The sequence below is a fragment of the Octopus bimaculoides genome, chromosome 13, assembly GCF_046866305.1.
Source record: "Octopus bimaculoides isolate indiv1 chromosome 13, ASM4686630v1, whole genome shotgun sequence".
Lineage (NCBI taxonomy): Eukaryota > Metazoa > Mollusca > Cephalopoda > Octopoda > Octopodidae > Octopus > Octopus bimaculoides.
Window position 1 is genome coordinate 8866262 of NC_142940.1, and position 12500 is coordinate 8878761.

The 12500-nt window shown below is 33.0% G+C and overlaps 1 protein-coding gene across 7 annotated transcripts in view; it reads right to left on the minus strand.

Moving 5' to 3' along the window:
- LOC106878553 (paramyosin) overlaps positions 1-12500 on the minus strand; it is a 42827-nt gene that overhangs the window by 19088 nt on the left and 11239 nt on the right. For 6 of the 7 annotated variants that reach the window (XR_016244084.1, XR_016244083.1, XM_089362012.1 and 3 more), the window contains exon 2: positions 273-329. Coding sequence is in view for 3 of the 7 variants with exons in the window: in XM_089362012.1 (XP_089218138.1) it covers positions 273-329 (57 nt within the window). In the remaining 4 variants the exon portion in view is untranslated. Of the gene's footprint in view, positions 1-272; positions 330-4874; positions 4941-12500 lie in introns of all 7 variants that reach the window. The other variant, XM_089362011.1, reaches the window with a different exon arrangement.

Genomic DNA, 12500 nt, shown 5'->3' on the forward strand with positions numbered 1-12500 from the left:
ATTGTTATTTGTATTAGGCTGACCGACCTCGTAGATATTTCCTCAATGGATCAATTTGGATAGAATATACAGCGATGGTCACGGCTCTCGTACGTTATGTTTCCTGCCAGAGGAACGACATCGTCAGTCCTCGTATTATTTCCCACTAAGATGGAGGGAAGTATTTTTAATCTAATTAGATTGCCGAATGGGAGTTAACAATAACGGATTGCAATGCCTGGCTACATTATAGTGTTGGGAAACGTGAAAGATAAAAATATATTTTTACTTACTCTGATCCTGCTGTCCCTCTCGGAGTCTAAAGCATCTTCCAGCTCCCTGATTCTTAACTGGATAAAAAAAAAATAACAAATGAAAGAACATATTAATACATGTGTGATTCAGTACGTATATTATTAAAATGTCTATGCCTGTGTTTGTGTGTGTTTGTGGCGAGTGTGTGCATGTGTGTGGGCGAAGAGTATTAAATTTGCTTATATATATATGTGTGTGTGTGTGAAATATAGAAAAAAATTAAAAATAAACTAAAAGCAATTGTCAGAGTAATATATGTATGTGTGTATATATATATATATATATATATATATATATATATATATATATATATATATATATATATATACATACATACATACATACATACATATATATATATATATATATATATATATATATATATATATATATATATATATATATATATATATATATATAGTTAAATTGCAACGGCTTAGTTAATTTCTTTTTTTTTAACAATGTGAATTTAAACTATAACAATATCAATTTTTAATTCGTTTGGGAAAGTATTAATTTTATTTCATTTTATTGGAATATTCATTTTATTTACGTATTTATTCATTTATTTATTTATTTATTAATTTATTTATATATTTTGGGAATTGTTGGATGCAATCTAAAAAATTGTAAAAGAACAATTATCAAAATAAAAGCAAAGTAAAAAAAATACACTAAATGAACATAAAAAAAATGAAAAAAATGTAGCAAATATCATATTACGTTGCATGCAGGTGATATGTTAAAATGGCGTTATTGTATGAGTATCTGATGAATAGATTAAATGTTGAGTGAGGGTGGAATAAATGGAGTTGAATTTCTCGTGCTAAGTTATCTTTAGTAACTCTAGGCATTTTCCGCTAATAAGTAGTTTCTCAATTAGATTTTTTTAAATATCCCGAGAAGAAATTGTTCATGTTTCTAAAATGATCTACACGAAACATATACTGAAAACGAAAAAGAAGTTTAGCATACTTTTTTCACAGAAGTGTTGCAAGTTAGTGTATTACAAGGATAATTCTAGTAAATTTTATCCTTGTCTTTTATTTTTTTACTTGTTTCAGTCAATAGACTGCGGCCATGCTGTGGCACTACTTTGAAGGGTTTCAATCGGGAAAATCGCACCCGTGTGAATTTTTTTTTTTTTTTTTGGAAAATGTCTGGTGCTCGTTCTATCGGGACTTGTATCTAAATGCTATGTTACGGAGACGTAAACAAGCCAACAACGGTTGTCAAGCGGTCGTGATACAAGCACAGATACAAAGACACACAGAGGCACACATGCACACACATACACACACACATTTATATTTGTGTGTATATATATATATATATATATATACACGCGAAGAACTTCCACACAGTTTCCGTATACCAAACTCACTCACAAGGCATTGGTCAGCCCGGGGTTAAAGCAGAAGGCACTTGCCCAAGTCGCTGCAGAGTGGAATTGAGTTCGAAACCACGTGATTGCAACGCAAGCTTTTTAACTGCACAATCATGCTTACACTTTTGATGAAATTTTTTCTTGTCACGTCATTTTTAAGACTGACTTCATTTCGATTTTAGACTTTCCCATTGGGTTCAAACTTGCTTCCATTTAAATGAACTGTATTAGTTTGTTCATTATATATGTACATATATATATATATATATATATATATATATATATATATATATATGCATATGCTTACCTTTTACTGCTTAGAAACAAGGAAATACACATGTTAAAAAGAATCTAAAGTAGAACGCATCATAATAGGAGAGTTAATGTCTTTGTGGAAGAATTATATTTTTATTCAAAGATTGTTGTTTAACTATCTACAACATGCAACTATAACGGACGGTTAAATTGCTAATATATTTGGAAGTTTTAGTTCCTGACTTGTGCTTCTTAACTTTGATTCTATAAGACTAAAAATATACGAGGCAAAAGCGTTCTTTCGATGCTCCGAGAGTTATTTTATTTTCTTATTTTCATTGATTATACTTCAATACTTGAATAACGTGCAAGGAACGAAAAACTCTGAATATCGGTGGTGTATGGATACATTCACACACACATAGATACATACGTGTGTGTACATATATATACATATATATATATATATATATATATATATATATATATATATATATATATATATATATATATATATACATATATATATATATATATATATATATATATATATATATATAATCTTTCTTCCACCATATTTGCTAATTCTTGCTTTCTAAACCATTTTTGTGGGTAGATATGATGGAATGATGATGAGTGTTCATTTGAATTACTCCATTATGATACTTATGTTTTTGTTTGTTTTGTTTTTTTAACTCGGAATGACATCCAACACACAGGTATGCTATATGAAATAGCCAAATAAATTAAAAAGCAATAAAAAAAAAGTCCTTAAAAAAAAAAACTTAGTTCTATAACTTTAGTGGTTATTTTTATTTTTGATTTTATTTATCTATTTATTTATTGATACATGAAAAATTCCAATATTCGTTTAAAGTCGAGAAATACTTCTTTGAGTTTCTGACTCTTATAGTAAAAGCGCACGGCCTAAACGAGTTCCGGCAAGAGCTGGGAACTTAATCTTGTGAAAGACTGGTGTCCCGTTTCGAGTGGAGTGTGGTGTAATCTTAGTTACTTTATGGTATGAAAACCAGGTTAATTTCTGGCCTGGTGAGCTCTCGGTCTGCTGACAGACGTATGTACAAATGTTTCATACACCATACCATATATTGACCATTCCTGTTAATCCCTATTGTTTAAAAAATACTTTTTCTGTCGTTTCTAAAAACATGTACCTGTAGGTTAAAGTTTGTATGTTATATTTATTTGTAGCATTTACGCTGTAAAATGCTGACAATTTTCTTATAAAAGTCTAGGAACTATAAGAGGACACTTGGGAAACCATATGCCTTCGTTACAAGAATCTAGCTTATCATTTGACAGAATTGACACCGAGATCTTATATTGGATCAATTTATATCGAATCTATTTAGTGACTAGGACGGGTGTAGCTTAGATTTCTGCTGTTGGTGATAATGAAATAATCGAAGACCACAGTGTATTTGTATTAACTCAGAGATGGACGATATATATTGATTGTGGACTTCTCCAGTTAATAGAACTTCGCAATGTTTTATTATTATTATTATTATTATTATTATTATTATTATTATTATTATTATTATTATTATTATTATTATTATTCCAATCCACGTCACCAAGGAATACTTAGTGCAATCCGTTTTCTTACTAGAAACAGCAGCCAAATCTTTCTCAAATTATGTTGGAGAGTGTTGTCCACTGTTTGAAAATAAAGGATAAAATGACTCACAGTCAAAATACTCTTGTTCAAGATTCTGCCCGGTCGAAGTTGACCTTCGGCGCCTTTGCAATGTTAAATGGAAAGGAACCAAACTGTGATTACTGTAGACAAAATATTAATGTTCTATTTCTTTTAATGTAGCCTTTTCTTAACTATTTCAACTGCAAGATTAGGTAATCAACTTGTGACCTTCATCGAACCATGTAATCTCCAGCATTGGCTTCTAAAGCGTTAGGAAGATGAGAGGTCAATTTGAACACTCCACTGATCCTTCTACAGAGACAAGAAGCTAGTCTATCGTAAGTAACTTTCCTTGATCTCCTTCCCATACAACTAGCCAATTATCCCGGTATATCGAGTTAAATGTTTTGCAAACAAAATTCATTAAAAAAAAAAGAAAAAGAAAAAAAAACAATAAATAAACTTAAAAACTTAAAACTTAAAAAAGAGGGGGTAAAACACCACAGCAATTACACAATTGTTTTTAGGAAATCAGAAAATAAATATAATAATTAAGTTTTTGCTCATTGCTAAAATTACTCTTCTATTTGCCAACATTTTAACTGAATTAAATTTCAGTGTGCCGAGATTTATCTCAGGATTCAAGGGTTTATAAGTTACACACACACACACACACACACACACACACACACACACACACACACACACACACACACACACACATATATATATATATATATATATATATAATTTTCTTCCTGAATAGAACAACAGTTTATTGTTGGTTTTCTCTTTAGCAATGTTTTGTAGCTCAGTGTGGCCAGTTATTTGTCATTTATACACTGTCTTAACCAAAGCCACGTCATGTTACTAGTAGTTTCAAATCACTTAATGGCACACAATGTGGTTTGAGTTCGTTTTCATTAAACATGGCTAAATTGCACATCTGGATTGGTCAGCTTGAAAACTGCTTTTGGCATAGATTATGTTGTCGCGAATTCCGTGTCTTATATATATATATACATATTTCCTATTTGAGGTATTAGGTTGCATTCCAAATAAAAATATAAATCAATCAATAACTAAAAAAAAAATAAATAATAAATAATCTTGTCGAGGGTAAACCACAACAGCACAGCAGAAGGATTGAGGGACAAAAGGGGTTAAGGATCACAGTAGACTGTATTCAGAGAGGGAAGAAGATAATCCAGGAATAACTATGATTTGGTTATTTCAGAGATAGAGTTTGAACCTAGCACACCACTTACAACATACCCGAAACCGTGCTTCTGCTCTGTCTATTTCACTCTGATCGAATCCAATATGTCGAGTCTTTACAATCTATAAGAAAAGAGATAGGTTTTCTTTTTTGGGGGATGGTTTTATTTTAATTTAGATTTTAATCTCACAACAAACCTTAATTATTCCATTCGTGAAGTTGGCTTTTCCGCGGAATTCCGCCAGAAAACAAGCGCTTCCGTTTGCATTTTGGATTTCAATATAATAAAAATTCGATTTTTTTAGTGTGCATTTTTTATTTTTATTCTTAATTTTTAATTTTTGTGTCTGTTAATTTGATTTGGGACGATCTTATAACGTATCTTTGTTTTATTTTTGTGTTGTTTATGTTTTAATATTTTTGATTTGGTTGTTGGTGAGGGTCGTTAAGGATTTTTTGTTTTGTTTTTAGTTGGGTTCCATTTCGCGATTTTTTTATTTGTTTGATGATATTTATATTTTGTACTATTTTGTTTAAATTAGTACTTGATTTCACCTTATGCTTTCATTTGAAACAAAGCGATATGTACAGATTTAAGAGTACATACATCTTATAATCTTAGGCTGACCAACAATAAAGGGTCATTTTATGAATAATATATATTGGTTTATAGAATGGATGAAAGAACAATGAAAGAATGAAAAATGGATGAATGAGAAGCGGAAAGCAGCGTTCGTTAAGACCCATAACTATAATATGAAATTTTCCCCAAAATTTCTGTCACATGCAAAAACGGCAGCCGGTTTTGTCTCTGAGTTAGATTATTACTAACAGCAGCACCAATAGCCCTACCAGCACACACAATAATAATAGTAATAATAATAATAATAATAATAATAATAATAATAATAATAATAATAATAATAATAATAATCCTGTCTATTATAGAGCACAAAGTTCGAAATTTTGCAGGCGGGGATTAGACGATTATCTCAACCACAGTGCTAAGCTGGTACTTATTTCACCGACCCCAATAGGGATGAAGGTCAAAGTTGACCTCAACGAAATTTGAACTCAGAACGTAAAGACGGATAAAATGTTGATTTAAGTGCAGTGTTCACCCAGTTACTTCAAAAACAGAGAGAGAGAGAGAGAGAGAGAGAGAGAGAGAGAGAGAGAGAGAGAGAGAGAGAGAGAGAGAGAGAGAGAGAGAGAGAGAAAAGGAATAGCGGAATAAGGATCTTTAGTTCAAGGTACTGGTTTATTTTAAACCAATTTCTTGAGTTTTCTTTTAATATTTTAAAAGAAATAACGTTGGGAGATTTTGCCACTTTCATGTTCTATCCAAGGATATTAAGACAGTGAATAATATGAAAGCCCCAACGAGATTCGAAACTAAACACTTAAGCTTCTGCCCTCGGGAGCTTGCCTCTTAGTTTAAGATACTCGTTATACAAATAATTAGACAATTGTTTTTAGCTTTATTTAGCAGGTTTTTATATATTTTTATTCATTTTGACTACAATGAAGATCTAATTTTAATGGCGAGGAGGTCACCTCGAGTGTACCGGATAAGCGAGGCACCCATTCTTTACATGCGAACATACACGCAAACATATATACATAAGAATAAAGCGGAGAAGGAAGCACTCTCAGTTATTACATAAGCTGTTGTAAATACAAATGCATATCAAGAACACACCCAAACACACACATACACACACGCACATGGAAACACATATGTACACGTATACACATATATACTGAGTTCCTTGCTCAGTCAATGCTCATTTTTTGTATGTATGTATGTGTATATATATATATATATATATATATATATATATATATATATATATATATATATATATATATATATATATATGAATTATAGAGTCATAGATATTTGTGCTGCACCAATAATTCTTGTGCCTGGAAAATGTAGTTCCTCATACGAGTATATATATATATATATATATATATATATATATATATACACACATAATAATGTGCTTATGTGCTTGCGTGTGTATGTACCGTTTACATACTTATTTGCAGTTATATATGTTGGAGGGGGAGTAAGAGAGAGAGAGAGAAAAGATAAAAAGCGTACGTGTGTGTGTGTGTGTGTGTGTGTGTGTGTGTAGCAAAAATTCCCTGCATACTTAGTCAGGCTATTTTCTGAAAAGTTTCAGTGTTTCCATTCGCTTGCATCCTTAAAAGGCTGGCCGGCTGGCTGTCTGTCTGTCTGGCTGGCAGGCTAAAGATAGAAAATTAGATGCTGCCAAAGGCCCGAATATCATGCACACACACACACACACACACACACACACACACACACACACACACACACACACAGATTACTATCTACGTAATCAAGCAGCCAGCACGCTCGTTCGCTCGCTAAACCTATTCATCAAACAAGCTCAGTTTTATCAGCTTCGTACATCTAGCTGTCTACCCACGCCATCAAGGTACAGAAAGTATAACATAACCGACCAATCAAGAAGGTAATTAACCATCCAGATAGTCAGATAGCCAGGTAGCTAAGGAGGAGGGGCCCAGGTAGCTAGGGAACCAGGTAATCAGAGAATCAGTCGGCCAAGTGAAAGTAGCAAGCCTACAGTGTGTCCCATAAATAAAGCAGTACTTAACATTATATTCGTGCTTAATGATGTGTTGTTCATGGGACACCTAGAACTTTGCGTAAAATCTACAAGCGACACCGAACCAATGAGGAAGCCTCTACGCATATTTTATCTGCTAGAAATAACAGTCAAATTACTCCAAAATCACTCCCTGTCTTCTTTAAGAAATGAAGGATGCATTAGACAAATGCACGTAACTCCAAATATAAAAAAAGGGGAAAAAGGGGGAAAGGGGCCGCAGTTGAGATCATAAGTCTGCTGGATGGGGTTGACTGGGGATAGTGTGTACTCAACAATAGCAACAACATGCACGTTTCAGGGAAGTATCTTCTGACGGAGTTACTTGGCTTGCAAGAAATAGCAGCCAAACATTTCTCAAATCCCATTTACTGCCATTACAAAATGAAGGATATATTGCCTATTACAATCTTATGTAAAGCGTTTAAAAAACGAAAGCACACTTGTCCCTATAAACGTGAAAGAATTCTGAGTTTAACTCTGTAATCTAACAAATCCCAAAAATGAATATCAGTTAACTGTACATGTTCACGGCACTTATTAATAGAAGAGTGGGCTAAGCTAATTAATAACACAAAACGGTTGACATGATGTTAGTTATCTTCTCTTCAGTAAAGAAGGCTACTACAAGATGCATTTATATATTGTATTATTGTCCAAATGCATCTTTGATATATACAGTACCTAGCAGTAAATGATGTTGGGAAGTATAAACACTCTCAATTGATTTACGAATTAGGATTACTGTGTAAGAAAACTGGCTGGTTTATTATTAGTCATATCCACGAACTGATATGACTGCTCAGTTATTGAACCAGGTTTGGTAACTGTTGTACTGAATATTACAACGTCGTATGAATAAATCAGCGAATACACAAGTGTAATCTATACACATGGCATTATGAATGCGAACGGTGAAAGGTGGTCGGTGGTCAGTGGTCAGTGGTTTGTTTGTTACCTCGTCATTGGTGAAACGGATGTGCTCAGATTGTATGTTTAGCAATCCATTTGCCAGAGTAGAAGCAATATGTGGAATTGTGTAGAAAATACGATTTCTAAAATATACTGCTTTCTTTGAATTACGAATTATCATGAGACAATAAACGATAGATAGATAATCTTTTATACATTCCCAATTTAATATATGGATATCTAATATGCTAATGGTTCACGACTGACACTTGTTTTTGTTTTTGTTTTGAGGAGGGTTTTTTTCCTTTTTTTTTCTTTTTATGCAATTCATTTTCTAGCACTGCTAATGCTTTTAGAAAATAGATGAATATACAATATTCCCCGTTCTTTCTCTTCTTCTACAAACATATCTGTAACCTGGAGACCACAAAAGGAATCAATATATAATGTATCGGTTCCATCATTGTAGACATCGCCATTAGGTAAGAGATAAAACTTCCGGTGAAATGAGCCTGCTGTCTAGTTTCACTTCCGATTGCAGCCATTTTATGTCTTATTTCATTTACGACTTTTCATGTCTTTGAGAAGAGAATAGCTCAGATTCTGTCGTATTCTTCTATCTCTGTACATCTAAACTGAGTTTTGTTTCTGTGTAAATATCTTTATTAACAGTAATTCAAGTACAGCTTACTTTCAAATCCCGCTGAGATCAATATTGATTCTCATTCTCTTGGGATCAATTAAAGAAAGTATTGATCCAGGGTGGTAAACTAGCAGAACTGTAAGAACATCAGATCAAATACTTTATGGCATTTGTTCTGGCTCTTTACATTCTGAGTTCAAATCCCACCATAATCTCCTCGGGTGATAAACACCATCATCTGGCACCCGAGGTGTCTTTTGCAGAGTTCACTCCCTTGTAAGTATTCAGACCCGGTTTCTGGATGCTTACCTTTTTTTCTCCTACTAATTTAGTTAAGGCTTTGCCGTCCCTCATGACTAAAAGATCAAAATCGATATCGAATATTATTGGTACTTATTTTATCGATTCTTGTTTAATCGAAGTGAAATAAGCTTCCAGACACAAGATTTATAGTCTGAGTGTTGTAAACCATCAGTTATTAATTATCATTCGATTATTCTACCATCATCATCATCATTATCCCCACCACCACCACCAATACATAGCGTATTAGAATTGGCACAAACCTCCCCCGCCACCAGAAACTTTGGATATTTTATGACATTTGGGTCCTGGTTCCAGTCCATTTAGCGCCAGTAAAATGAGCATTTTTTTATTGGAATAAACTGTCTTTCTTTATTATTAACAGCGAAGATGATATGGCGTAGCTGCAAGTTGAAATCGAAATTTCATTTAGCTGCGAAAATGGTAACACAGGAACAACGGTTACAGTTTGGTTTTGTTAACTCTTAGCACTGAGTGGAAAGAATTTGTATGAACATAGCTTTGTGAGAGAAGGATACCAAGCTGAATTATCTGACCCCCCCACACACACACACCTAAAACCGATGCCATTTTTAGCCTTGACGTTCCAACACAACCCGAAAGATTACGGGAGACTTCCTACATAAATGCTATTAGATTAGGCCTTCCATGTCAACAATTGGTATCACTGTGTAGCAGTTAGTACGTCTAAAGTATTCAGTCTGTAATCTTGTAGTCAGTTAGTTTGAAATGAAATAGAAGATGCGGAATTGAATCTATAAAAGGAAAGCGGTCTCGGTCTAGTTATTTTCAAGATGTTAGTTAAGACAAATATATATATATTTATATATTTATATATATATATATGCATACTCCTAATGCCTTTTTTCTTCTTGAGATTACGGAATTGATAAAATACGATGTCGACACACATAGATACGATCACACATGTCACTTCTAATTACCTTATCTTGTGGTATGTATTAGTAAACGAATATTAGATGATATTGGCATGCATCTACCATCTAGTTTAAAAAGAGTTTATCTCACATGTCATTCGCATCAAATAGTATAACGTGTGTGTGTGTGTGTGTGTGTGTGTGTGTGTGTGCATAGAGATGCATACATAGATGCAGTTTCTGTTTATAGAATGAGAAAAGTGACATATTGTTTTACATTCACGATCTTTCATAGTGTTTAGTGATGTAAATGGAATTAAACGGTTTCAAGTGAGATTCAAAACCATTTATGGCTTCGGTTCAATGCGTGCATAAGAATTGCTGCCATAAGTCTTGTAACTAGTAATACAAGCTGAGCTAAAGAGATATCTTTTAAATAACTTGGCATACATAGTCAAGCATGACACGATTATTTCTAGCCAAAACGATCACGTGTCTATTCCTGAGTATATTACAGGTATTGTTATCTCAACTGATAACCGTACTTTTATTTGTATTGAAATATGTTCTCAGTCCCATTTAATATCGGCGTCTATACATGAACCGAAAAGCTGATAAATTCTAACCCCTTATTGGTAGTGAGCAGTGATCCTGAAAGAGATAGACTATCAATGGCCCTATCTTCCTGTTTGTTTATAAGTGTTATGAAGTGACTCCTCTTACCAGGGTAGTCATCTGCAGTAATATATAATTGTTAAGAGTTTCAAATGATAACTCTTCAAGTCTCAACTGATCCTAGTGAACGCAATACAGGAAATCTGCTGATACTTCATTTCTGAATAATGTATATGCTTTTGCCTGAATTTATTTGTTTCGACTTTAGATGAGTTCGATAAGAATCGTCAGTCATTTGTAGCAAAAAAAAACAAAAAAAAAAACAACTTATCTCTTATAAAATCTGCTTAGTTTGACATAAGTAAATAGAATAGTATGGACAGCTTTATTTTCAACTTATCATTTTGTTATAAAGAGATTTTCACAGATCTTCTTTAAAATTTAGTAAGAATCGATAAAATACCTATAACTTATTTAAAAGATGGAATTCAAAAGATGAAATCAATGATAATTTCATTCTTGAATACCAACATTAGATACCTATAAAATGTTTCTAAAAAAAGATCATTTTCAAATCGATTCTATAAAGCATCTAACAATATAAATAATACATAGGTATAAACACAATTGATTTTATTGATAAATATGACTATAAATTATAACAGATGTTTGCGTTGAAATTTTTTTTCAGAAAGCAAAATAATTTGTTTCCTTTCTTTTTACATAAGAGCTTATATATTATTATTATTATTATCACGTAGAATCAATATAAGAATTCAGAACATAGATTTTAGAAATCACGGCATATAAATTTTAGATTTTCTTTTTCGTTTCCTTTGCAATATAGATGTGGTAAAAAAAAATCTTAAGAACCAATATCTTGAGGAATTTTGTCTGATTCATTTTTAGTTCCTGGTTATAGCTATTTCACTTCATTTCACTTAAGTTATGCAATTAATGTCGCTAGAAAAGGAAGGAATAATAAATGAAAGTTACGAAAATAAATCTTCAGAATAGGTTGAGTCAAAACGTCAAGAAACTAATATAGATCTGAAAAAAGGTTGTTTCTTGAATGAAATAGCAATTCTGAGAATCGCTTCATATTTGGATAAAACGCATTCAAAGTTGCTTCTTGTGTTCTAGGAAGTTGAAATTCAGTAGATCTCTTGTTATATTTAATCAGGTTGCTCTAACCATGAAAGGCAATTTCAACTGGTTCCTTCTCTCTTACTCTCTCTCTTACTCTCTCTCTCCCTCTCTCCCTCTCTCCTCCCACCTCCCTGACATTCCACTTTCACTCTTTCGCTTTCATTTCCATATCATTCTTTCACACACCTACATCCTTCTACCTGAGTTGCTTGCTAGCTAACTAACTAACTTACTAACTAAGCACCCCCACCTCTCCCCCCAGTCGCTGTAAAGTGGTCTTTTGCCAAAATATACACTCAGGTGATAATAGTAGCTGTAACACAGATCACCTCTCACATACCTCCCTCTTCGTCTCTCCTCCTCTTTCTATCTACTTCTTCCTTCTACCCATTCTGGTTCTCTATCTGCCTATCTTTTTCTCTCACTCAGACCGATTGTTTATTTAAGGAATTCAAGGAAGCAAACTGTAATAGTGGAATCGACGTGAAGAGCACCAAC